Source organism: Hippocampus bargibanti, linkage group LG03 (assembly GCF_051943395.1).
Source record: "Hippocampus bargibanti isolate YZ-2025 linkage group LG03, ASM5194339v1, whole genome shotgun sequence".
Lineage (NCBI taxonomy): Eukaryota > Metazoa > Chordata > Actinopteri > Syngnathiformes > Syngnathidae > Hippocampus > Hippocampus bargibanti.
The window spans coordinates 29662920-29690666 of record NC_142736.1 but is presented as its reverse complement, the minus strand read 5'-3'; the positions used below and the strand labels follow the sequence as shown (position 1 = coordinate 29690666).

The 27747-nt window shown below is 42.2% G+C and overlaps 1 protein-coding gene across 6 annotated transcripts in view; it reads right to left on the bottom strand.

The window, feature by feature from the left end:
• Positions 1-216: 216 nt before the first annotated feature.
• chd9 (chromodomain helicase DNA binding protein 9) overlaps positions 217-27747 on the bottom strand; it is a 76388-nt gene continuing 48857 nt past the window's right edge. For 3 of the 6 annotated variants that reach the window (XM_088992988.1, XM_088992993.1, XM_088992992.1), the window contains 25 exons: positions 26230-26485; positions 25955-26165; positions 25430-25625; positions 24427-24630; positions 22194-22379; positions 21997-22107; positions 20517-20716; positions 19812-20011; positions 19572-19731; positions 17212-17301; positions 16548-16651; positions 16282-16399; positions 16117-16174; positions 15341-15389; positions 14972-15239; positions 13554-13759; positions 12630-13475; positions 11874-12043; positions 11582-11806; positions 9312-9492; positions 9113-9252; positions 6983-7210; positions 6043-6192; positions 4915-5019; positions 217-3742 (listed from right to left, as the gene is read on the bottom strand). In XM_088992988.1, the coding sequence (XP_088849114.1) occupies positions 2876-3742; positions 4915-5019; positions 6043-6192; positions 6983-7210; positions 9113-9252; positions 9312-9492; positions 11582-11806; positions 11874-12043; positions 12630-13475; positions 13554-13759; positions 14972-15239; positions 15341-15389; positions 16117-16174; positions 16282-16399; positions 16548-16651; positions 17212-17301; positions 19572-19731; positions 19812-20011; positions 20517-20716; positions 21997-22107; positions 22194-22379; positions 24427-24630; positions 25430-25625; positions 25955-26165; positions 26230-26485 (5529 nt within the window). In that variant the 3' untranslated portion in view covers positions 217-2875. The remainder of the gene's footprint in view (positions 3743-4914; positions 5020-6042; positions 6193-6982; positions 7211-9112; positions 9253-9311; positions 9493-11581; positions 11807-11873; positions 12044-12629; positions 13476-13553; positions 13760-14971; positions 15240-15340; positions 15390-16116; positions 16175-16281; positions 16400-16547; positions 16652-17211; positions 17302-19571; positions 19732-19811; positions 20012-20516; positions 20717-21996; positions 22108-22193; positions 22380-24426; positions 24631-25429; positions 25626-25954; positions 26166-26229; positions 26486-27747) is intronic. The other 3 variants (XM_088992989.1, XM_088992990.1, XM_088992991.1) reach the window with 3 other exon arrangements.

Below are 27747 nucleotides of genomic sequence, written 5' to 3'. Positions count from 1 at the left end.
TATACATATATGGCAAAAGTTTGAAAATAGACCATTCACTGGGGGGGTGCGCCTTATACTCCGGTGTGCCTCACACACTGGAAAATATGATAAATTGGTATGAGGGAGTGTTTTTTTTTTAACCAATCATTACTAAATAAACCGCCTGGAAATAAACACAGAAATAGAATCACAAATACAAAAAAAAAAAAAAAAAACAAACAGAGCCCATACAAATTGACAACTGATGGATCATCAGAAGAATATGTTTAATAAAAATAATTAAACCTCAGTTTCCTCTATAGAACTTCATAGAAAGTAATCCAATAAATTACAAATGACTCTTATTTTTGTGTCTGTGTGTGTGTTTTTAAGACACGTCCCCCCTCCTCCCTGCCTTTTTTCCTCCTCCTCTCAAATACATGAAATTAGTCTGACTATACAAAGCGCGAAAGAACGCACAAAATATGACTCAAAAAATAAGACAACTGACCATGGTGACACCTGGATATCGTCAAAGCGCAAAGCTTGTGGAAATCAAAATGTGGTCTCAGTGATGACATGGATGATACCTTCCTGTACAGCAGTAGTGTGTGCGTGTAAGATTGTACCATAATCGTCACATATGTATAAGAGCACTACAATAGGAATTTAAAAAAAAAAGCATATTGTGTGTCAATCACAGCAAGCGTTTCAGTCTAGGTGCGTTCACTGACCATAGGAGAACGGAGAGGCGGCCACAATCAAGAGTGTTGATGAACTAACAGTCCACAAGAGGTCGGCAAAGGTACTTCAGATTTGTTGAAATTCCAGTGTTGGCGCCCCCACTACCTCACAAAAACAGGTAGACCCAAAAAAACAAAAACATTAAAAACAGGATTGAAAAGCAGATGTACAGTGATACCTTGGCTTACGAACTTAATTGGTTCCCAGAGTTTGTAAGGCGAAAAGTGTGTATCCCAAAAATTAATTTCGCAATGGAAACCATTAGAATGAGAATAATCCGTTCCCAGGTCCCCATAAAACATAATTTTCTACTTTCTAATTTTCTAAGCCACAAAATATATCTTATTTTATGTATAATAAATGTGCTATGGTATTATAATTAAAGAAATAAACTGTACTGTATAATCAAGTCGTTTTATTTACCTTTGTGATGGTCGTTGATGGCTTGATGGAATGGAGTGGCCGGTTTCATCAGCATTAAACACTTGAGGAACGTAACCCTCTTTCACGATCTTGAGGAATGATCCCTTGTAGGTGCTTTCTCTGTGATAATTGGATCTAGTTCATCATCAGTTGTGTTCTGTTTAGCTGGGTTGATAACTTTTTGCATCAAGTGTACAGATGGCCTGTGCGGGTTGTTTGTGGAGCCTGATTGATGGGATATTTTAACCTTGCAGTCTACACTCTGCCTTTGAACTATCAAAGTTGAAACTCTCTCACTGTTGTCTGCCTGTCTCTTTAATGTTTAAACCACCTCCCCTCACTGCTCCGTTCTTGACCAATCACATGGCTTTAACCGAAGACTGAGGGCGGGGAATAGAGGACCAAAAAAAATCGGCTGCCATTTTGTTGTGAGAAGAACGGCTCGTTCGTGAACGACACATCACTCATTGAGGTAGCTCCGTGTACGAAAAAAGTTCGTATGCCAAGATAAAATTTTCATAAATTTAACGTTTGTAAAGTTCGTAAGCCAAGGGGTTCGTAAACCGAGGTATCACTGTACAAGATAAGGGCACTTCTAAATCTAAGCTGTAGCAAAAAAAATAATAATAAATTAAAAATAAAACAAATGAACCCACACCCCCAAAAAATAGCATGAGTAGCAAGATTGCTCGAGCCCTTGCCCGAGCTAGCTAGCATGCTAACATGCTATCTAAATGTGGCACGGCCGTGTCCTACGATAATCAAAGCCATTTTATTTTGTGCTTGTGCGATCGAAAAAGTGGCTGATGGGTGGGGCTTGGAAATAGGAAGAAGAGGAGGTGCTACCGATCAGGAAGCTCTTGGAATCTTCAAGAAGATCGGATTTTGGCAGAGCAGATGCGCAAGAAGGCTTTCAGAGGTTTTTTTTTTTTTGTGCGATGGGCCGGGTATAATTTCCCTGGCGCTTGATGCACAAGGTGCAAGTGGACATGCATTCATATTCGCGGCGATGGATTTGGAATTTTGAGTCTTCAATGAACCTAAAATTCTCGTTTTAGGGAGGAAAGCCGGAGTCATGGCAGACGCAAGCACGAGGAGAACATGCAAACTCGACACCGGAAGGGATCTTTCAAATGGGAGGCAGAGTGCTAAATAAAACATAAGCCCACTGTACAAAAAATTAATAATAAAATGAATACAGTGGCAAATGAATGACAGGACCAAAGTGAAAAGCATTTTTTCTTTGTGGGGGCGTGACGGATTCTACAGCTTGAGTGACATTCGTTAGCTGCCCGAGTTATTGCTCACATCCGCATGATCTGCAAAGCAAGCGTGCCTTATTTACATCATTAACGTCGCCATTGAAAATATATCAATAGTACAGCTCGATGCATTTGTTTTAAGAATAAACTTAAAATCCAGACTTCATCATAATTAGAATAATGCCTTTTCTTTTCTTGTCCTTTTTTTCTTCTTTTTAAAAAGTACAAGGTGACACTTCTACTCAAATCCGACATGCAAATATGTCAGGAAACAAGACGCTACCTTGTCCATAAATGTCGATGTAGGTTTTTTTGATTTTTGTTGTTGGTTTAATGACACAACGATTTGGTTAGTTATTTACATGTAAAGAAATCGTAAGTGCTGGGAGGAGGGTGAGAGGTGGCGGTCGATGAGGGGATCCACGTAAATGTGAATATATGAATACAATTGTATGAAGGCGGTACATAAATAAATGAATATTCCATCAGTCCTTGCTGGAATCGGAGTCTTCGGAGGAAGAGGAAGAGGACCCTGACTCGGATGAAGACGATTCGGCTTTCCCGCTGTTGTCTTTGGGTTCTCCCGATTCTTCCTCGTCGTCGTCGTCGTCATCGTCGTCTTCCAAAGTTTCCACTTTGACGGCGGGTGCTTGAGGAGGAGAAGGAAGGGGAGGAGTGGGAAGAGGAGGCGGCGTGCGGTCAGGCGGCGCATTGTGCACGGGGACGTTAAGGCCTGGAGTGAGAAGCATCCCTGGGTACAGTATGCTGGACAGCAACAAAGGGTTGAGAGGAAGAGGAGGGGTGGAAGTGGACGAGGCACTTTGGGAGGAAGCGGCGACGTCGGCGCCTTTTGTCCGCTCCCCGCTGAGGGCGCACGGTTCTCCTGCGGCGCCACCGCCGCCGAGTCCCATCTCCTTGTCCTCGGAGCCTCCGCCGCCCGCGCCTCCTTCCTCATTCTTCCCGAGCAAGCCGCTCACGCCCAGCAGGTCGGGCAACCCCGCCATGCCCGAGAGCATCATGGGAAACATGGCGGCCAGGTTGCTCGCCGCCAAGTTTCCGGCGTCCGAGGGGGGAAGGCCCATGAGGCCGGCGGTGAGGTGTAGGTTCTGCTGCAAGGCCTGGAGGCCGCTTAGGTCCATGCCCGCCAGGAGCCCGTTGGCCAGGAGGGGGTTGAGGCCCAGGGCGGAAGACGCCGCCGCCGCCGCTGCTGCCGCCGTCGAGTTAGGCATCATCGCCGCCGCCGTCGCCGCCTTAACCAGAGGATTCTTCGGACGTCGGCCTCGCCGGCTCACCTCCTCGGGAACGATGGGACCAGTCAGGATCCTGTCAAACATGCTCGCTGGGAGGTAACCCTGAAAGAGGGAAAGTATTTGGAACATTTTCCGGTTAAAACATTACTTCTTGTATCTTTCATTTAAAGGACAACCGACGCCTCGGGACAAGTTGTGTACATAATTTGTAAAATCACTTCAAATGACTTCTACTGAGCGTATTTTACAAAGATTCCACCGCATGTAACTATATTTTACGTTTTAAGACTCGCGCTGAATATTCCGGAAGTCTAGTTTTTGAGTTGGTGACGAGTCCGTACGTGACGTCACTGAAGGAACGCCCCTGACGGAAAAAAAAAGACACATTGTAGCAGTCCTCCCATCACGTCAATGCATTTTGCTGTACTTTGGTCTGAAAACATCGTGTAGGACCAAAAAGAGGCAGAAGAGGGCGACAAAGCTCCATGTAAGGAATTAATCAGCCTGTGGAAATGGGCTGATTAATTCCTCACACGGCTTTGTCGCCATGTTCTGCCTTTTTTGGGTGCGACATTTCCCACCCTGATGCCTCAAAATGACACGGAATAAATTCTTTAATCGATTGCAAACATGTATGCTTTCTTCTTCAGAACTATTTCAATCATATTCATAACTGGATGAGTAACAAGAAAGCATATTCTCCGAATCTGAAGCCATTGTTTTGATTCTCCAGCAAGGCAAGACGTCTTGGGGTGACATCACGAACAAGGGGGCGGGACCTTCTGAAACTGGCCACTTCCGGGTTATTTTTTTTTGCAGATTTTGGACACTTTAAGTCATTTTTATTGGTGTTTTGCATTTGACTAAAAATATCTTACTGCGTGTTTTGGGTATTTTAGGTGCTATAAAATGTTTTTCTGATGCCAGTTAACAAAAAAGTGATGTCGGTTGTCATTTCAAATGTCTACATTCTGTTGTATTATAGTTGTTGGTGCTTGGGACGTCCATGGGTGTGCTATTCAAATTAAGAAGACTATGTTTTGCTAATGTGTCACTTAAATTTGCATATACTCTCAATAAATAGCATGGCAGAGGGCTGCATCCCCTGCCGGGTAGTAAAAGAAAATCTTCCTCGAGCCTTTGTTCACAGTGTCCGACCGAACATCTCTGTCACTGACTTGCCTGAAGTTGCCTACAGTTATAACGAAGTAACTACTAACTACGAAAAAATACATAAAAAAAACACAGTCGACCCTTTTTTTCCGCTGACTCACCGACTGTTTGACGACGTCGGCCCATTCGGGTGGGACGCCGTACTCTGGGTTCTCCTGAAGGAAGCGGCACAGATCCTTGAGAGGAGGCGCAAAAGCTCCACCGACCTTGAAGCCAAAAATACAGCAGATGTCAAGGGGATACTAGGAAATTGCGATTCCTCGTTACGTTTCGGTTTGCGGACAACGAGTGGCACTGTGATTAAAACACCTATGCAGCTGCACAGGTGTTTTAATCAGCGGCAGTTAAAAGGACTCCCGGTCCAACAATTCAGTGTCGGGTCATTGTTTGTTTCACCCTGTCAAGTTTGTTTCATCTTGTCATGTTTTATTCATGGTTTTGTTTGCTACTTTGGACATTTCTGTCCTGATGACTTTGTTGTTTGAGATTCTGTTCCTACTGACTTTATTTAATACAATTCGTCAAATACAACCTGCTCCTCTCTCCTGCCTGGATTTATGGGGTCAACAACCACCACCATCTAGCAAATCATGACACCTCTCGCAACGAAAAAGAAAACCATTCCAAAAAAGATTATTGTAGCAAGATTAAATCCTACTCTTCTCTTTTTAGACTGAATGAAAACACATTTGCGTTATGATTCATATAGCACAGAATACAGTCAAACCTGGGTTTTTGACCATAATCCGTTTCAGAAACCTGTTCAAAATCCAATTTGGTTGAAAATCGAAACACTTCCTATTAAAATCAATGTCTGCTTATATTATGTATTTATTTTTTATCGTGATTGAACAATACAAACAGGCCTGCTCACAATGGAACGCTACATAAGGATAATGCGTCGGACAAAATGTGACGCGACGTATAAGCAAGCGGAGGGGAGTCAAGTGGTGCATTCAGGTGTACGCAGTTTGGTGGATAACCGATTTTTGGTTGTAAACCAAGGCATAAAATAAAAAACAAACAACATTTTTGGTCAAAAACCGAATTGGTCGAGAACCGAGACATTCGAAAACCGAGGTTTGACTGTATTATCCATTTTTTTTGTATTGCTAAAATTTTAAATCCACATAAAATAACATTTTAAACAAATCAAAATTAAACCAATGTACAAAATGCAGTATTCATCATTATTTTGTGGCTCATTGTATGTATAAAGTACCACCCACCTTACGGGCGTTCCTCCTGTTGATGATCTGCACTCGCTCTTCACCCGTTAGACTGTTCACATCGATCTTGTTGGGGTTCCTACAGCGGTGCCTTTTCTGCTTGGGTCGCCCGTCCTGAACGTGGAACTGCAGAGGCATCTTGTTCACTCCCTGCGCACCAAGACAAACACGTCAAAAAACAAAAAAAGGACAACATCGAAGCACATTAACTCATTCACTGCCTGACAATGTGCAAATATGTGTCCACTCCAGTGCCAGGGTTTTTGTCATTGTCACTGGAATTCCAGGACCCACAGAATATTGAGTTTTAGGAATACGTGAACATTCAAAACAGTGTTAGAAAGCTTAGACTGTCTTCTTTCATCAGAAAAAAATGTTAATTCCTAAATTATATGGGTTTGGTGTGATATGAGCTTGAAATGAGGGCGGCTGTCCAAAATGCAATGCAATACATACATATTGGTTTATATGTATAGTATGCATAGCGCTTGATCAAGAGCTGAAGCTGGAGCAAAGCGCTAACATGGAAAAAGGGGAAATGCTGCCCCCCTCATGGAAGAGAAAAAACATTTCTAGAGGTCTGGCCAGCGCTTTATCGCCCCTCCCCCCAAGAAATAAAAATCAGAACAAATTCTGGAATGGCGCTCTACGTCATATTTACTATTCCCGATTAAATTCGGGATTCGGGAACGGCAGTGAATGAGTTAAGCGCTTAGTTTCTGTCAAGCGTATTTGGTTCTAAAGTTATCTACAGTGGAAGGCTGTACCAAAGGCAAATGCCCCCTCGTGGGAGGGATAAATATTGCCAGAGGTCTGACCGGAACTTGATCCGCAACCCCATGCAAGAAAACCGGGAATGGCGCTCCACGTCACGCTTTTCAATTCCCGAATAAATTCAGGAATGGCAGTGAATGAGTTATAAATGTGTCCAATAACTCACAGGGATGAAGGCGCCTGTGTCGGCCACAAAGCTCGGGTGCTCCATCAGCCACTGGTCCATATCTTTCCTCCTGGGAGCGTCGTCTCCAGCCAGCCGGGTACCGTCTTTGAGATTGATGACCGGGACTCTGCTGTCCATGTCCTCCGGGCCCGGCCCAGAGGTTTGGTGGTTGTACCCTGGCATCGGAGACATGCCCACTTGGCCGATGCCGCCCCACCCGGTAACACCCTGGAAGCATATGTGAGGTTCTGTTACATCACCGCTGAGCCCTCAGACGGCGGTACTGAAAGCACAGAATGTTCGCATCACGCACGCACAGAGAAAATTAATCGGTTTGCATATGCCTATCTATGAGCCAAAATTATAGATTTTTAGATTGCATGAATGTAAGGATGAACGTTAAAAAGTCATTTATTTATTTTACAGGGATTTGGACTCCAAGTGAACAAAAAGAAGGAAAAAAGAAGTCCAAGATGGCGCCCAGGTAGGCAGCCGGTAGCAAGTGCTCTCACGAGCCTTCGTTTTTTTGTTGCTTTTGTGTTTTCTTTTGTCACTTTGAGTTGTTGTGAGTCGTGTGGAATGGATACGGATTGTTTTACAGCATTTTTGGCCACGACATTTATGAAGGAGACTGCGGAGCAGCCTTTTCGGCAGCACGAATATGCCAGCACTGTTTTTGATTGGGAGCAATGTCAGTGCCATTTGACTGTCATCGCTGGACAGCTCTGGGGCGATTGTGCTTTTTTGCGCCTGTAATGGACAGCATCTTCACAGCCCCGCTTTGTTCAGCGGAAAGGTCGGTGCTGTTGGACAGTCTGAGTCTCTCGCGGTTTGGGATTGAAGTGGATTTACATGGGATAGGAGATGTGATACAATCTCTTTTCGTCAATGGATGCGACAGCTTCGTGTTTGCTTTCAACATTTAGCTTGTAGCAGACATGCACATTCCACCATGACATCCTGGATCCATTAGTGAAAAGGACGCTTTGATCCTCTCCTCTTTCATCTAGAACTGCCTTTACAGCCGCTAGGTATTGTGTTTTACTACTTCTTTCTTTCTTTTTGTCTTTCTTTCATAGCTTTGCTGCTGTGTCATGTAAAAGTTTCCACTGTGAGACTAAAAAAGGCTGATCCAATCCAATTAAAAGAATAGCAACTCCCGTATTTATTCAAGTAGAATGTGCACACGTGTATAACGTGCACCTCATTTTCAATTAAAAATTGGTATAAAAATCATGTTTCACTTTTTCTCTGCTATCAGTAGATCAATTAAAATATGAACACTGAATCGAAACTTTGGATCTTGGTAATTGTGCAAAACAGCAATGCTTAACTCACGTTTCAGTGTGGGTGATGAAAGGAAATGAAGAATAGCTAAAGAAATGGTAATCAACAATCAAAAAAAAAAAAAAAAAGGGATAATAGCCAATGAAAAAATCATTGGCACCGCCCTACCCACTCTCGAGGACTTGCACACTGCAAGAATCCAAACAAGGGCACAGAAAATCCTACTGGAACCTCCGCACCCTGCCCACCACCTTTTCCAGCGACTCCCCTCAGGCAGGCCCTACCGATCCATGCGCACCAAATCCAGCAGACATTTAAACAGCTTCTTCCCCCAAGCTATTAACTCTTTAAACAGTAACCTAAAAAGAACTGTATAGTGCCTCTTTGCAATTTTTTGATGATGATACTAGTGCAGCGTGTTCTACTGGAAACAAATTCCTTGTGTGTTCAACATTCTTGGCAATACAGATGATTCTGATTCTGAAATGTTGCCCCCTTCTGGAAGGAATAAAGCATTAAATATACAGTAAAGTCTCGTTATATCGATATTCTCGGGAGTCGGAAAAAATATTGATATAACCGGACTATCGATATATCCGATCCTGCGGCATGTAAATTTTCTCCTTGCGTTCATAGAAATAGTATCGTAATAAGCAGTACTATCGATATAACCGATATCGATATAACGAGACTTTACTGTATATGCTAATTTTTAAAATCGTTTATAACGTGCACCCAAACTTTGAGTTCTTTTTTTTTAGGTAGAAAATTTTGTGCGTTATACTCTAATAAATACGGTATTTGTCTGGCTGGTTTTTTAATCACATTTGGTCCTTGAGGTACCTGATCAGGAATTTGAGTCCTATTCATGAAGAGCAGATCCATTCCCTCCACATTCTTCCTCCTCCCACGCCGCCTCTTCACCACTGGCTGGCTATCCAGAGCGCCATTCAATCTCATGGTGCCAGCAAGACCTGAAGGTACTGAAGGTTCCAAGAAATAAATCCCTGCAACGAGCGGTTGTGGCGGTTATTGTACGTACCGGTCTGGAAGCTGCATTGCGGCTTGGTGATGTCGGCCAGCCCGGTGTCAGAGGCACTCTGTAGATCATGCAGCCGAGCTAGATATTGTTGCTGTTGGGCCTGGGGTGCCTCCTCCGAGTCCAGGGCTCTTTTTAGAGGAAGCCCCTGTTTCTGGAAGGTCAACTTGAGACCTCCCTCCTGCTGCAAAGAGCCACACGTTTAGGTTGGTGAACTATTTTTATGGGATAAATATGTGACATCCTACAGGTTAATTACAAAGAGGTTATTTCATAGCGCCAATGCAATATTTGAAAAACACAAATAACACACAGTGGAACTTCAAAAGCTCTTGAATTGGACAATATGTACACAGTAAAAGGTTTGGTGATCCAGATGGTGTGAGCCTGGAATTAATTTATGCCATGACACTTTTGTTTGTCAATGCCGCACTGATTCTGCGAAATGTATTCACGTGTTTTTTTCATATGTAATATTTTTGGTCTACTAGTGCCATTTTTTGAAAAAAATTCCAATAAATGTTAATTTTTTAATTTATTTTTGGACATGAATTCAAAGTTACACAATTTTTATACATTTCATAAGGTCCGTTATTTTTTTTTCTCCTAGCTACCGTAGATATTTTAGTTCATTTTAGCGAATGTTTCCTCTCTTATTTTCTGTGTTTTTGTTTCTTTTTGTATACCTATGAGAACTAAATTGGGGAATCATTCTTTTAACCCTCATATTATGTTAAGGGGTCAATTTGACCCGTTTCTATTTTTGTGTTGACTAAAGCACTGGATATCCTTTTCTTTTCCTTTTTTCAAAACAGTTCCAAAATATCCCAAAGGGATAGAAAATATGTTGTTTCACTTTTTAAGTATGTTTATAACATCTCAGAAACAGGTGTTGCTGATGTTACCTATTATTTGACTGTTTTGAAAATTAAGGAATTTGTCATTGTCGGGCATATAGTGCAAAAAAAAAAAATAATAATAATAATAATTGTCTATGCGTGTAGTTCTGGAAGTAACAATGCTGACTTGAAGATTTTAACTAAATGATGAAGTCACAGTAAGAACATTTGCACAATATATTTACAATTGTTTGCATTATTATCATAATGAAATGTAAAAGATAATATGAGGCAAACCTCATCACAAAAAACAATAGTATGGCAGCTATAAAAAAAGAGAAACCTATAACCTAATAAGTCAGTACACTATCTGTGTATTTAATAATTACATTCAGTGTATTAGCTAACTAAATATCTAGCTAACTATCTAGCTAGCTATTCGCTATAGAGCTATCTAGCTAGCTAGCTGATGGCTCTCTATTAGCTGGCTAGCTCGCTTTCTATCTATTAACGTCCGGGTTGAGTGAACGCTGGCGCATGTGGCTGCCGCTGCTCACCGATAGAAAGACTTATCCTGTGACTGTAAAGTGACCTTGAGGCGCTTATAAATTAAATTTATTATTATTATTAGTAGTAGTAGTAGTAGTATTTGTGTGGATTTTTACATACGGGTTAAAATGACCGACAATATAATCAATGTGATTTTTTTTCAACATAATAGGAGGGTTAAACATTTTTTTAACATGTTCACCAAAAAAAAAATTTTAAGATTTGACCCAAAAAATAAATACATAAAAATGTAGAAAAAAAAACGTTTTTTTTTTTTTTAGAAAAATAAATAAAAAAACATTTTTGGAACATGTTCACAAGAAAAAAAAGGTTTATTTTAAGATTTGAGCCAAAAATTAAAAACAATGTTTTTTTTCTTTAAAAAATTAAGAAAAATAAAGGAAATACCTTTTTATTAATTTTTTTTGGGGGGGTCAAATCTTATTTTCCAATTTTATGTATTATACAAAATATTTTTTTTTATATTTATTTATACCTATTTGTAAACCAGTCTGAGGTTCCACTGTGAGTGCCTGTGCTATTTGCGCAATAGTGCAACTGAGACACCTTGACACACAAGACAGTGCCAAGTATGCAGAATTAATCGAACAGTAATTGAAAGCCAAAAGAGGGAGAAGTACAAATGTTACGAGTGCGAAGGAACCTTCATCGTGGGCGTAATGGTGTCCTTTGGGCCTAATTCCAAGTAAGCGCGTAGGAAAACTAGAAGAAAGGGCTTTTATCATATTTCTCCCGTTGCGAGAAGAATTAAAGCTCACTCCCAAAAGAAAGACAAAGCGAGAAAATCAGAGCGACATGCCCAACGTGGCGGCCGGCGGAGATGAGGGCGGGCAGACGAGGCGAAGACGGCAAATATCAACATACATCATTCATCTTTACTGAGAACTCCTTGCTTTCCGCAACATGCTCGGTCACCTTAGACCCCTGTGGCGAAGCAGAGGGGTCTTCGCACAGGCTGCCGTCCAAGAGCTTGGTGGTGTAGAAGGATGCCACGGGGCAGCCGGGCTCGTAGACGCGACGCGTGGCCGGCCACTTGCCCTTGAGCACCGCCTGGCATATGCTATCCAGACGATTGATGATGACCCGGTCCTGAATGTGAAAAACGCAGTCGTCAGACACAAAATGGCTCCTCTTGTCAAGCTGGACGTCGGCTTACCTTCGGCCAGTGGGAGGCAGCGAGCATGTAGCCCCCTGCGTGGAACGTATGTGGCGCGCTGTTGGTGACACCGTTCTGCGTGGAGTGGGGGTCTTGCGCATCGTGGTGCGCGGTGCCTAATGATGCCACGCTGTCCTCGTCGAAGCCCTTCACGATTGGAGCGGCAGGCACTAGAAACATCACATACATAAGGTTAGGAGCTTTTTCGTAAAAGTCTCATGTATCTTTTCTGTGTGAATAAGTGAAAAAAATGACAGTAATTAGTTCCTGTGCTCCTGTGTCCGGATAGTTTTTCCACTTTTAGCAATTTGCAATTTTTTCTCCTCAGAATAATCATAATGGATCAAAATTTGACACCGTGATCTGCTTACTTTAAATCACAGGTGTCAAAGTCAAGGCCCGTGGGCCAAATCTGGCCCGCCACATCCTTTTATTCGGCCCGCAAACGCAAATCAAGCTTGTCAAGTGCCATGATGCTTGCTAAAGTCCAATTTTGTCTATTTTGAGACAAATAAAGTTTTTCCAATCTTATCAATTACCAAAAAGAAATCTGTTCGAATCACCGAAATACAGCTGTTTTAATAGAAATGTTTGCATTTAGGGTGTTGGTCTTTAAATTTTCATGTGTCTCCTAATTATTGAGATTGTGAGGGCAATTTGGTAGATATGATATGATTGAGTAATTTGGCGTTCCAATTTGCCGACAACATGTCGCCAAATTGTATTTTGTTACCGCACCAAGTTTTGTCTTCTCACCTTTCTTCTTCCCATCCTCTTCTTCAATGTCACTGCCATCCGAAGAAGAAGAGGAAGATGACGACGAAGAGCCAGAAGAACAGGACGATGAAGACGACGAAGAGCTGGATCCGGAGTGGGACGAGGAAGTAGAGGATGAGGAGGAAGATGAGGACGAGCGCGATGAAGAACTGGACGACGAGCCGTCCGAGTCGGTCCCTGAGGTCCGCCTCTCCCTGCGGCTCCTCTTGCTGGCCTTCTTGGGCTTCCTCTCGGACGAGTTGGGGGTGAGGGGCTTTGTCCTTGCTGCCACCATCTGTACTTCGCTTTCGGGTTTGCCTGCCGCGACCCCTGCGAGGGTCTCCTGTGTTCGGATGGGACTCCAACTGTCCTTCCCTTTCTCCTTGGTTTCCTCCCCGACTGATGGGGGCTCTACTTTAGGGCTGACCACGCCGGTCTCTAAGTCCCTGGGTACAGCGGGTGGAACTGCCACGGCAGATGCCGATGCCTGGTACTGAGATTGCAGGAGCGGCGCGAATCCTAGCGACTGTTGCGGCATGGCCTTTGTCTGGCTGTAGTTGCGCTGGGCCGCCATGAACCCCAAATCGGGATCCCGTAGGATGTGATAATCCGTGCGGCTCACCCCGTGCTTGGCGGCGCCAATGAGCAAGTCCCGGTCATGGGTTCCGACTTCCCACCATGCAGGTAAGTCGGAGCTGATCTGGCACAGCGGTAGGCGCTCGTAGAGCAACGGGTGGCGAAGCACCTGCTCCCTCACCTGGCGCAGCAGTTCCACCCGGTATAGGGTACGTGACGCCCGTTCTTCCGTGATGGGCTGGATATTGAGGGATGAGTCCACTGCAGAGTCTGAGAAAAGAGACGGGAAATCACGTTAAATCCAAAGAGGAGTTAGCGCCATATAGGCAAGTGGACGTAACCTCTGACCTCCTTCTTTGGGGGGAAGCCGACAAACTTGTCTGCACATGGCGGCGAAGGCGCACAGGTACTTCTGCAGGCTTTCGTCCGTCTTCTTGTGCAGACGTGCCATCGCTCGAAATTTTGTCCAGTCGAAGCATCCCAGCGTGGGGTTGAAGACCACGCCGAACGTGGAGACCACTCGGTAGAAGTCGGCTTCTTCCCTCCTGGTCCATCTGCGAACAATGGAAATCATTTGGTACAGTTTTGATGCTATAAGTAACTAAAATGCCATTCTGAACCTTATCATTGACAATTCAGACATTTTGTACTTTATTTTGAAATATATTATTTATCACATTATATGCCTCTTAAATTACAAATCAACATTTTGCTAAAATGGGAATTAATTACATGGTTATTTATTTATCAATATCAATCCATCCATCTCGCTCGCTGTCTTTCTATTCATCCATCTACCTATCTACCTAGCTAGCTGTCTATCCGTCTATCTAGTTAGCTATCTATCCGTCTAGCTATCTATCTATCTGTCTAGCTAGCTAGCTATCTAACTGTCTATCCGTCTAGCTAGCTATCTATCCATCTAGCTAGCTAGCTAGCTAATCGTCTATCTGTCTAGCTAGCTAGCTATCTATCAATCTAGCTAGCTAGCTATCTAATCGTCTATCCGTCTAGCTAGCTAGCTATCCATCTAGCTAGCTAGCTATCTAATCGTCTATCTGTCTAGCTAGCTAACTATCCGTCTAGCTAGCTATCTATCTCTCCATCCATCCAGCCATCTATCCGTCCATCTGTCCGTCTATCCGCCCATCTAGCCGTCTATCCGTCCGTCTAGCCAGCCGTCCATCTGTCCGTCTAGTCGTTCATCTCGCCATCCATCCGTCCATCTAGTCGTCCGTCCGTCCATCCACCTACCTACCGCGCTAGCTAGCTGTCTAATCTATCTATCAACACATCTATCCATGTATTTATTTATTTGTATATTAAAGAATGGTAAAGAATGGTAAAGAACGTTGTGAAATTTACATTTCCAAAATATTCCAGCAATATTTCAATGAATAAACATTAACATGCATATTTTTGTCATATTTATTGTCGTATGTTCATAAGTATGTCGTGGAATAAAGCGGAGTCATCATGCAACATGTGCGAAATGCACCTTTTGCTAGGCGTGAACATTTATACACAGACACACATACAACATTATTAAGTACGCATACAGTAAAGTCTCGTTATATCGATATTCAAGGGAGTCCGAAAAAATATCGATATAACCGGGACTATCGATATATCCGACCCTGTTTGCATGTAATTTTCTCAGTGCGTGCATAGAAATAGTATCGATATAACCGGGACTATCGATATATCCGATATCGATATAACGAGACTTTACTGTATTTACTTTTCCGCCAATCTCTATGTCCCACCTTTGTTGACGTTCAATCTTGGCGGCCATCTTGGGGTTAAACGGATCAGCAAGAACTGCTGGCGGCAGCAGTAGTGCGTCCGACGGTGGTGGTGGGACGAGTGGCGCAGACATCATGATGGGCATCTGCGATTGCGACTGCACTTGGTGGATATGCATGATCTGTCGGCTCTTGGTGTAACGCTGCGAGGCCGTGATCAGACGCCTCAGCCGGGCAGTGAGCACGGAAGATGAAGGCCAGTGGGCGCTCGCTACTCCCGAAACAGTGTCTGAGGTTGGTTGTGAGGAAAAGTATTTATGCTCATTAATGTCTGCGGAATTTCAGAGAGATGGTAAGAACGTGTCGGATTTAGGCGTGATAAATACTCACCTCCGGCGCTGTCAGTGACAACCAAGTCACCCGGAGAGGAGGCGTCATCCTATGGGGAAATTTCATGCTTATTTGAAAGAAAGAAATCTCATTCTAAAGGGACATCTTATGGAAAATTAATTTATTATTTTTATCCAAATACTTGTTTGCAGCGAATGCCCAAATTGTGAAATTGTATGAGTGATTCCCAACCACTGTTGTGGATTTAACACCTACCCAAAACATCTACCTCAAATAATTAACTCATTCACTGCCATTCACAAATGTATTCGGGAATTTAAAATATGACGTAGAGCGCCATTCTCGAATTTGTTCCGATGCCGATACAGCGCTGGCCATGGCAATGTTTTTTGCCTTCTACAAGGGGGCAGTATTTTCCTTTTTTCCATGTTAGAGCTTTGTTCCAGCTTTAGCTGTTGTTCAAGCGCTATATAAACCAATATGTATGTATTGCATTGTATTTTGGACAGCCGCCCTCATTTCAAGCTCATATAACTCCAGACCCATATAATTTAGGAATTAATTCACTTGTTCTGATGAAAGAAGATAGTCTAAGGTTTCTTACGCTGCATTGAATGTTTATGTAGTTCTAAAACTCAATATTATGTGGGTCCTGCAATTCAAGTGACATTGTCAAAAACCCTGGCACTGGAGTGGACACATTTTTGCACATGTCTGGCAGTGAATGAGTTAATGAGAGCAGATGTGTCAGTGCTCATTGATCGGCCTTTTCAAAAGGAGACAACGTTGGTCTTTGGCCGAGGTCTGATGTTTACCTCCATGTCGTCCTTCAGCAGGGCTGGAGCAGGCTTGTACTCTGGATCATCCACATCCCTGCAGACATGCACACAAATTGTCAAACTTTCCAAATTGTCAAACTTTTCCAAATGTGGTTGTTTCCAAAAAAATGTTACACATGTTTTGGAGTGTTTGTTACGCACCCGTCCATGAAATCGTTACTTCTCTGTTCGGCAGCGATGGCCTTGTCGTCCGGTCGGCCAACGCGCTCTAGGAAGCACAGTGCGGAGTCTGCTCGGATGGTGTTGTACTTCTCATAACCTGTAAATAAATGAAGAAACAAATAAATAATCAATACAAAAATTAAATAAATAAAAATAACAACAACAACTGAAGCCGAAAATCCAAAAGCCACAAATAAAAATAAAAATAAAAATAAAAATAAAAATAAAATTAAAAATATGCTTACCATGCTTGTAGACACCTAGCAGCAGACACTTGTCAGAGATGGTATCCCACCATAAGGCCGGTAGTTCCGAGTGGTCCGGCTCTGGCACCCAGATTTTGATCTCACTGGAAGGAAGAGCGATTGAACAAGCCACATGTTACAAAAGTATGACATAAAATAATCAATAAATACTGATGCCTTCCTTGTTTTTTCCAAAGACCACAATAGTTCTCGATTCGCACTTGTTTTCATAACAGCATTGCAGTTATAAAAATTTCCGGCAGGTGGAGCTCAATAGCTATCTTAAAAAATTTGACTGCTGAGCTTTCAACAGGTTTATTATTTGACATTTAAAAACAACTCTTTTCTGTTCCGAGCAAATATTTCAGTCTGTCTTCATTTATTTGTTTATCCAAAAATGTCGGGTGTTTAATCTCAGGTATGTGTTATTCTAAGATAAATTGATAGAGTAATGTTATGAAAGTGCAACTGCAGACAAATGTTCAAGCATTAATGACATTAAAATGTGTTTAATGCATAATGATTGCAATTTTCAAAGCAGATTCCGGGTTGGAAATTAGTCATCTACCGTTACTGTGCAATTAATCTGTCCTCATCAAATATTTATCCCATCAATTTCTTAGCTTTGTTGTTTAAAAGTCTCCAGAAATAATAGTGTACTCACCTAGCGTCCACGTTGTTCAGAACGTTGTTAGCCTCGTCGCCGATTACCTCTTGTTTCAGGTAGTACAGCATTCTAACCCGCAACAGTACCCTGCACAAGAGAAAAGCCCGCCGCTTAGAAAAGAAAAAACCCTGACCACACAAAATCCAATGAGGGTGTGGTGTGCTTGCACGTGCGGTGCGCTCGCACGGGTATGCACTCGCTCACACATGCCATCTGGTTCAATACCCAACAAAAATATACACCATCAATACTCAGGAATGTTTTCTCATGGATAACATTATAATGGATAAACTGTCAGGGCTGCTGAAAAAAACAAGCAAACCCAGTGGACAATTCTACAGGAACAGAGTGTTGACGGAAACAGGAAGTTCGGACATACAAATACAAATATAGACGCTCCCTAACTTAGGAATATTCGAGTTACGAATAACGGTACATACGAACATATTTGCGGGTACAGTATGTTGAAAAATGTTCGAACAGAGATGCTATAAGTCAGATTTCGTATTGCGCGCCTTTTTCCGGCCGACGAACACACATGCACACACACGGATGTTTATGCGACGGACACCAATGCTGACCAATCAGTTCAGGCCCCGATCACCCGAGCTCGCTGATGATTGGCTGTGTAGTGTATGTGGGTGATGCATAACAAAAAGTAATGGCTGCTGGCACGTAATTCAGTAATTACGCTGCAGCAGATTCAGTAATGGCTTACTGAAGACCTAAGGATATATGTCGTCGTACTAGAGTAGGTGTGTATTTAGTTTACGACTGTTAGAGCGTCTGTGTTTTATACTTCCCTGTTCAGTGTTTGACTCCATGCAAAATATAGCAGTGAAGCAACTTATGAACAAATTTACCTTACGAACGACCGCTCACAAGTATCTCATTTGTAAGGTGGGGAGCGTCTGTATTTGATACATTTTTAGATTGACATCTTTCCTGGGAAAAATGAAGTATGCTAAGTAGGCTACGCCTATCCACCCTCGACACTCCTGTGTGACTCAAGCAGATGCTGCGACGCTCCACCGCACCTGTCATCGCTCTCCCGTCGGGTTCCATGCAAGTGCGTGCGGTGTGACTCATTGACACACATGCACGCATGCACACACACACAGCCATAAATTTGCATGCTGTCACTTGCTCGCCACGCAGCCAGCCAGCTGAGATGCGTGACACAGTCAGCTGGCATGCGCGGAATCCCTCTCGGCTCCGTTCCGAGGCATCAGACCAGCCAAAAAGCAATACGACCGGGAAGTGACGTCGCAAGTGACAACATGAGAGCTTAAGCCTGACATGTCACTCCTCGCTTTGGTTTCTATTAAACGCCGGGGAGCGTCTGTCCTCCAGAGGGAAAACAACATCGTCAGCAAACCCTGAGCGACGCGTGTTGCACAATAGTGGGATTCAACCCGGTTGCACTGGGGGAACAAAGGGGAACTTTCGATGGAAAAGCAGGTCTGTTTCAACACAGGGCGCCATCATCTATTTGGCTTTTGTCTCTATGGCACCGCCCCGCTTTCTCCCTCTGTCTGCAAGTAAGGCTGATCCATGGCGGCCATTAGCCGGGGCCTGAAGTCTCATTAAGATTTCCATCACTCAACCGCTCGCTGCGTCTGATAATGAATCAGCACAGTGTCAGATCACAGTGCATCTTTTAGTGGCTCGTTATTACCCAAGCAAGGGGGTACGCAGAATAAGAGAGTCAAAAGTGCATTTGACTATACAGATGCTCCCCGACTGACGAACATTCAAGTTACGAACAACGGTACATACGAAATTTTTTGCTTTCCCTCTAACATATGTAGTATTAACTCTAGTTGTACATGGCCAGCTCTTTATAGAGCATATATTTCATTAAACATTTATTTTTCAGTACAACCCGGTATAGGTTACTTTAACAAGCCTTAACATACTTACATAAACCTTAAAGGACAACCGACGTCTCCGGACAAGTTGTGTCCATAATTTGTAAAATGGCTTCAAATGACTTCTACTGAGCGTATTTTAATAAGATTCCACCGCATATAGCTATATTTTACATTTTAAGACTCGCGCTGAATATTCAGGAAGTCTTGTTTTTGAGTTGGTGACGAGTCCGTACGTGACGTCACTAAAGGAATGCCCCTGACCGAAAAAAAAAGACGCATATGATTCACCAACTCAAAAACAAGACTTCCTGAATATTCAGCGCGAGTCTTAAAACGTAAAATATAGCTATATGCGGTGGAATCTTATTAAAATACGCTCAGTAGAAGTCATTTTACAAATTATGGACACAACTTGTCCGGAGACGTCGGTTGTCCTTTAAGATACAACAGAGACTTAAGATTCCAAAAATAATAATAACTTACTTATTGCAGTGGTGCTTGAGGTGTTTTTTGTATCCGTCATCCTGGAGCATATGCTCCGGATTGTGCTTCCGCAACCACTCGGCCTTGTGGATGTCGAACGAGCTGGATTGGGTCTTCATCTTTTTGCCTTTGCGGCCCCGGGGAACAGGCGCAGACAGACCTTGACGTGGCAAAAGAACGCAAGGTTTAAAGTCCATCCTTGGTCCCTTTTGGTTCAAATCCGTTAGGAAGTCCACATACCCAAGTGATTCTGCAGCTCCTTGGTGCGGCCATCTTCTGCTGGTGCAATCAGGTCCCACATGAAGCCTTTGATTTTATCATCGCCACGATAGTGTACCAGGCAGTAGGCCAGGAGTGCCCTACAGATGGACTCTACGTCCCAGTCGGTCAGCTGCTTCTTAAAACGACCGTGGTTGAGGATGTCCTTCCAGCGGCCCCACCTGGAAGACAATCAAAGAAAAAAAACATTGTGGCCCGGATCAGTCCCTTACCTTAACTCTACTCACAGCAAATAATTGCACAAGATGTAGCCCAGAGTGTAATGGGAAAAAACAATAATCATATAAGGAAGAAGGTAAAAGCACGGATTGTATTTTCACTTGTGGAGGCAGTATTTCATTACCAATCTGCCAAATTACACTTTAAATGCATACACAAATGTGAATATACGGTTTGACATACAGCTGACACATCACCAATTATGACGATCAGGTTTGCAATTTACATACCATATTTTCTGCACTATTAGGCGCACCTTAAAGAAAATATGTCTTCAAATTATGGATGGAAAATGTTTAAAAATATGTCATTCATTAAAGGTGCCGCTTATAATGCGGTGCACCTTATTCATGGAAAAGGTTTTTAAATACGTCATTCTTTGAAGGTGTGCCTTATATTCCAGAAAATATAGTACTTTTAAATGCAAATAATATATAATGTGCATACCCGTATACCAGCAGGTTCTTTTCCACTCTGAAGCATTCTGTGCGTCCGTAGCTGCTGGGCCGCTCATGAGCTCGTCTGACTTTGGGCTTGGTGTCGTCACTGTCACTGTCGCCCTCTGACAGTTCTGCCAGTTCATCCTTGGTGGAGCTGAAGGGCCTCGTCTGCTTCCTGACCCGAGGTGTGTCGATAACCAGGCTGTTCTGTAAGGCGTAACAAGACTGCTGAGTTTGGTTTTAAACGGCACGACTTTGAACAGCAAAGCCTTGAGGCATTCTTTGACTTATTTTTATTTTCAGGTCGAGTCCAATTAAAATCAATCAAAACAACCCATGCCTAAAACAGGCAAATATTTTGCTTATTTAATCATGGACACATCATCTCTTATGCTATATATTTAAAAAGGCCAGATAGTGAAGAATATAATCCATAAAGATCATGAAAGCAAAGATGCTATTTATATTCATAGAAGTGGCACTGAACTACAAAGCCACCTAATTATATTTTGTTTCAGTTTGTGTGCAAGTCTGTACATGTGTAGAAGATGGACAGCTAGTAGTAGTAGTACATGTGTATAGTACACATGCTGCAGACAGGACGGCACTTACGACAACATCCAGGCTTGGAATTTTCAGACAACTTGTTACTTCTGTTATAGCTTCAATCATTTTGTGTGTTGTTGTGAGTCACCGGTTGTCGGAAATTGCACGAATTTCGTTGAATACCATTAGATTTTTTTTAACTCATTCACTGCCAGACGATGTGTCCACTCCAGTGCCAGGGTTTTTGTCATTTTCACTCAAATTGCAGGACCCACAGAATATTGAGCTTTATAATTATTACATTCATCGTAAGAAACCTTGGACTCTCTTCTTTCATCAGAAAATAAAGAGTTAATTCCTAAATTATATGGGTCTGCATTTATATGAGATTGATATGAGAGCGGCTGTACAAGATACAATACAGTACATTGATTTATATAGCGCTGAAGCTGTAACAAAGCGCTAACATGGACAAAAGGCAAATGCTGCCCCCTCGTGGACGGCAAAAACACTGCCAGAGGTCTGACCAGCGCTTTATCGGCAACCCCCCTTAAGGAAAACCAAAACCTGAACAAATTCAGGAATGGCGCTCCACGTCACACTTTTTCAATTCCCGAATAAATTTGGGAATGGCAGCAAATGCGTTAATAACCTTCATTTTAATTTTATGTTAAAAACTCCACAGACACACAGTTTTCAACCACACTGCCCATGAAACATAAAAGAAACGTTTTTTTAACCAATGATACGTTGCTGAAATATGGAAATGATAATTCCATGGGAAATGGGCCAAAAAGGCAAAGAAAATGGCACAAAAAAAATCCAAGCACTGGAGACTTATGGAGCTATTGTAGGTTCTACAATAGTCCCACATTTCACAGAAACAAAACAAGATTCCCCTCAGCCCCCATCTTGATATTCTGTAACTCAAGTGTACTTACTCTTCCATTGGCCATCTCCATATCAATGTCTGCCTTTTTTGCCCACTTGTCCCAGAAGTTGGGGTCATCTAGCGAGATGTCTGTGCGGTTCCCTGATGCTACAAAACTGGCCTGAAATATAACACAAGACAAGCTTAGCAATCCTACTTGGTATCCCCCCGTCTATTCACATAAAATGTCTTGGTGTGCTGTGCCACCTTGGCAAAAGTGGACCCACGGCCCTCGGACTCGATAGTGATGGTCTTGGTGCGCCGTTGTAGGATCTGATCGATGTCTTCCTCGCAAAACTTAGCCCCCTCATCCTCTTCGTCCATGATAGCGCCGTAGGCTCCACGTCGCAGCAGATCTTCAATCTCCTTTTTGGATAACTGTTGCTGGACCGCCTGGGAGTATGAATGATAGCATTAATCCATTGAATGTAGAAATCTCAAAGTGACAAGTGCGTAAAATAAGGATCGATACTGCCTTGGTTTATCATGAAGAAAAATAAATGGTAGTCAAACATTTGATATGCATCACCCTGACTTACTGAGAGTTTGTAGAACTGAACAGAAAACTATTTTATTGCCTTTGTCCTATTTGCTATTTCTCTCACAGGGTGTGTAGCACTGTCTCCCAGTATACACAATTATGGATAAAAACCAACACCTTCTTAAATTCCCTTGAAAGTTTTGAAAGGCACTAATAAATGAAATGTATTTATTATTATTATTATTATTATTATTATTATTATTATTAAATGTAATGCTGTCATAGGCTGTTGTTATGTTCTTGTTGTTTGGATATTTTTTGCTTTGTTCTTTCTTCTCAATCTCTCTCTCTTATTTAAATCTTGTTTTGTACATATGCATTTCTCATGAACAATTCATCTAAATACAAACCGCATGATGACACACAACAAGGCATGTCTAAGTAGATGAACAGGAAAGGGCGCAGAGTTCTGGAGCCGCGGTTTCAGTAGGTATTAACATGAGCTAATCCAACCCCGGATAACATCATCACATCATAAACAAACTGAAGCTTGCCAGAAAGAAGAAAGGATGGTATTTACGTTTGTGGATAAACACCCTTCTTGTTTAGTTTTTAAGACATCATCTCCATATAACTACCCCTCCGTAATCACCAGAGATCCGGATACAGCCACTCTCGCTCACTTGCTACTGTGTTTCTAAGCTAACTATGCTCCCCGCAAAAAAAAAAAAAAAAATCCAGGTTGACCTAGCATCATAAAGTCCAATTTTCTTGACAAATGCGCCTTGAAAATCAATTTTTAATCATCCGACATCATTCTCCACCATAAATAAAATCTTTCATAAGAAACTCAGCCAATCAGAGAGCTCAAATGTAGCTGAACCAATCGGAGGACGGAAAAAGTCACTCATCACAGAGCCTTCATGAAGGGACAGAGTGAATCTAAAATATGATTGGTTAATAGAAGAAATAATGTAAATGGTGTGTGAGTGTGTTCTCTTTGTATGAATATAATATGAAGCCAATAAAGAAAATGATCAAAGTAACTCAAATGACACCCGGTAAATTACCCTATTTTCCGGTGTATAAGGCGCACCCAAAAACCTTGATTTTCTTCAAAAGATGACCGTGCGCTTTATACGCAGGTTCGCCTTATATGTGAAGTAACACTGAGCCACAAAAGGTCTCGCAACGACTGTGAGTAGCTACGGACTCAATTTCCCCCTGTCGAAAAAGTATTAAAGGACAACCGATGTCACTTTTTTTGTTTCGTAACCGACATCAGAAAAATGTTTTATAGAATCTAAAATGCCCAAAACACGAAGTATGATATTTTTAGTCAAATGCAAAACACCAATAAAAATGACTTAAAGTGTCCAAAATCTGCAAAAAAATGAACCCGGAAGTGGCCAGTTTCAGAAGGTCCCGCCCCCTTGTTCGTGGCGTCACCCCAAGACGTCTTGCCTTGCTGGAGAATCAAAACAATGGCTTCAGATTCGGAGAATATGCTTTCTTGTTACTCATCCAGTTATGAATATGATTCAAATAGTTCTGAAGAGGAAAGCATACATGTTTGCAATTGATGAAATAATTTATTCCGTGCCATTTTGAGGCAATAGGGGGGGGGGGATGTAGCACTAAAAAAGAGGCAGAAAATGGAGACAAACTTTGCTACTGTGAAATGTAAATTTCTCCACTGTGAAACTAATAAAGGCAAATCCAATCCATTACAATCCTCATCCGTCACTCTAAATAATTCATAAACAATGCATAAACCCGCAGAAAAAAATATCCTGTGACTGTAAAGTGTCCTTGAGAGTTTTGAAAGGCGCTTATAAATGAAATGTATTATTATTATTATTATTATTATTATGATTACCATGATTCTGATTCAGATTATGATGATTATGATTATGATGATGATTATTATTATAAAAAAATCCAATTCTCATGACTCACCCCACCCCCAGTGCCTCCTGCTCCACCAGCGGCGCCTCCTCCCAAGCTGTTGTCGCGGCCGCTCATGCTCTGCAAAACCGCTTTGTCCAAACCCAGTTTGAGACTGGCGCGGTCAAACATTTCTCTCTCGTACGAGTTCCTGGTAATCAAGCGGTACACCTTCACCGCCTTGTTCTGACCAATCCGATGGCAGCGAGCCTGTGCCTGTGCAAATACAGAAGTTCAAAAAAAAAAATAATAATCATGCAACGATATTGTCTGCCGTATGATTGAGAAATGAAAGTGATATTCTTGGAGTATACGATTTAGTCGATGGAAATGGCACACTACATTTTTATGTCATTATTCGATGGATGCAAATCTCACGATTAGGCAGAAAGACATTTTCTAAGTTGTAGTGAACTGAATGATTCATATGATAACATTTGAATTATTCTGTCAGGGTTCATGAATAAAAAAATTGGCTGAATTTCAATTGTATTTACGATTCCAAGAAATTGACTCATTTGCTGCCATTACTGAGCATCTTCATCTTTATTAAATGCATAGAGTTGCTTGTTCTGTAGCCACAAAGGGACACAAGCCAGTGTCTTCTTGTGCCGGTCCCAAGCCCGGATAAATACAGATGGTTGTGTCAGGAAGGGCATCCGATGTAAAAGCTTGGCCAAAACAAACATGTGAATCAAACCTTTGAAGGTGAATGACACTTATTCGCTGTGGCAACCCCTTGAAGGGAAGAGCCAAATGGAAAAGAAGACTGCCATTCCGGAATTTATTTGGGAATTGAAAATATGACGAATTTCTTTGGGTTTTGGTTTTTCTTGCGCGGGGTGCCGATAAAGTGCTGGTTATACCAATATATCAATATATTTTCGCCTTCCACGAATGGGCTATATTTGCCTTGCACCTCATATTACTCCAGAACCAAATAAAAGATTTTGTTCGGATGAAAGTAGTCTAACATGTTGCAATAATTTGATTGGACAACTGACACCAGGCTTACCTGGAGGTCGTTCTGTGGGTTCCAGTCAGAATCAAAAATGATGCAGGTGTCCGCTGCTGTCAAGTTGATCCCCAGGCCACCGGCTCGTGTGCACAACAGAAAAACGAAGCGGTCTGAGTCGGGCTTGCTGAAGCGGTCGATGGCCGCCTGGCGCAGGTTCCCGCGAACGCGACCGTCTATCCGCTCGTACAAGTACCTAAGAATATAGAGGGGGGTCAATGAGAACCTGATTTATTTGTTCTACTGCTCTGCCCATGGTTTCCATGGCAATAAATAAATAAACTAATACAGTAAAGTCTCGTTATATCGATATCAGATATATCGATAGTCCCGGTTATATCGATACTATTTCTATGCACGCACGGAGAAAATTACATGCAAACAGGGTCGGATATAGCGATAGTCCCGGTTATATCGATATTTTTTCGGACTCCCTTGAATATCGATATAACGAGACTTTACTGTACATTTGCACAACAAGCGCGTACGTTAAATTCCCTTCCGGACCTCGACACTGATAAATACCTTCTCTGAATGAGGTAGTCTTCCAATATATCCAGGCAGCGCACCATTTGGGAGAAGATAAGAACCTTGTGCCCGCCGGCTTTCATCTTGGGGAGCAGTTTGTCGATGAGAACCAGCTTCCCGGCAGACTGCACCATGGCTTGCAAGTGGAAGTCCAGGGCAGCAGGGCTATAAACCTCCCTGAAGTCTTCAAGGATCTTCTCTTCTGCCCCTGAAAAGAACACAGATGCCATTTGCTTCATGATCCATGTCTCATTTTGGGGATCCGGTTTTACCTTTGATGAGGTAGGGGTGGTTGCAACACTTCCTCAATTCCATCATGGTGTTGACCAAGTTGGGCATGTTGGCCTGGCCTGCTCCCTTGGCCAGGAAGGAGAAATTCTTCTCCAGGATGGCACGATAGTACTTCTTCTGAATGTTGGTGAGCTCCACTTCGATGATGGTTTCCTCTTTGGGTGCCAGTTTCTTCTCCACATCCTCCTTCAAACGCCGCAGCATCATTGGCTTAAGAATTCCCTGCAGCTTTTGTACCTGTTGACCAATGAATGAACAATGATACCTTGTGAGAAATTATTTTTACAGAATTTCCAGTGAATTTGGACATTGAAAAAACACCGGGGCAACCAGAACAGAAAAGATATGGCTTACATTTTTGTTAGGATTGCACATACGTTGTTAGTCAAACTACAGTTAGTACATATTTCAGGACATATTGTACTTTACTTTAAATTTGGTTAGATGTTCATTTTCCTTAGATTCTTGGTCAACTATATATCAACCGTGGAAAAAACCTACAATATAATAACAATAACGCATTCTTTGCGCAGCCACTAGTCTAAACATTGATTATTTTTGCCTTTGTGGAATATGAATTCAGTGAAAAAATCCACCAGTTTGTATGCACCTGATAGGCAACCATTTTGTCACTCGCTGTCAACTGAATATGACATCACAGTTGCTCAGTGTTCAGGTCACAACCAATTAAATCATTTTAATTTCAAATGAAATGTCGGGTAATGACTACTCCTTTAACAGTAAACAGTGCGCTGTTAAGAAAGCGACATCACTTTTTCATGAAAAAATAAAGACAATACACGTCACATGATCTCTAACAGGGAAACTTCTCACAAGGTAAGCTCATGGGCATTTTTGACATCTATTTCAGTTGACAGTAGGTGGCAGTGTTGCTTAAAATGTCATTCGTTTTCATTCCGATTCCACTAAACACTAAAGTAATAATCTACTGTACACCCGATTTGGACTAGTGATGTCAATGAACATTATTGTTATTTGACTTGACATTCCCTTAATTAAAAAAATGTCACCATAAAAAGTAAAGGATTTAAACAAAATAACATGAAGTGCTGGACAATTAAAATATAAACTAAATTTAAATTTAAATTTAAAAAGGTCTATGTGAGGCTAAAAAGTAAATACTGAAATAAAAGTGTGAGTTCTCCAGTATATTGCATTGTTATCCCCTTGTGTTATTGTGCAGGCGCTCAGTCTCGATTGTAAACAAACGGCATACAGACGCCTGGAGGATGGCAGGAAAACACTCAGGCTCGAAATGTTCACTGCTGCGCTTGCTGCTAACGGAACAACATATGAGTCTTGTTTTTCCACTTTCCAAAGCGCACCATTCCAGACAAAGAAAAACAAAACACACACAGACATTGTCACGAGCTTGCCTACAAAAACAAGTCTTATAAAGTGATCAAAAATGGAAAAAAAAATAGGCAGGAGACAGCCCACAGACGCTAACTCACACACCAAAATCAATATTCGTTTAA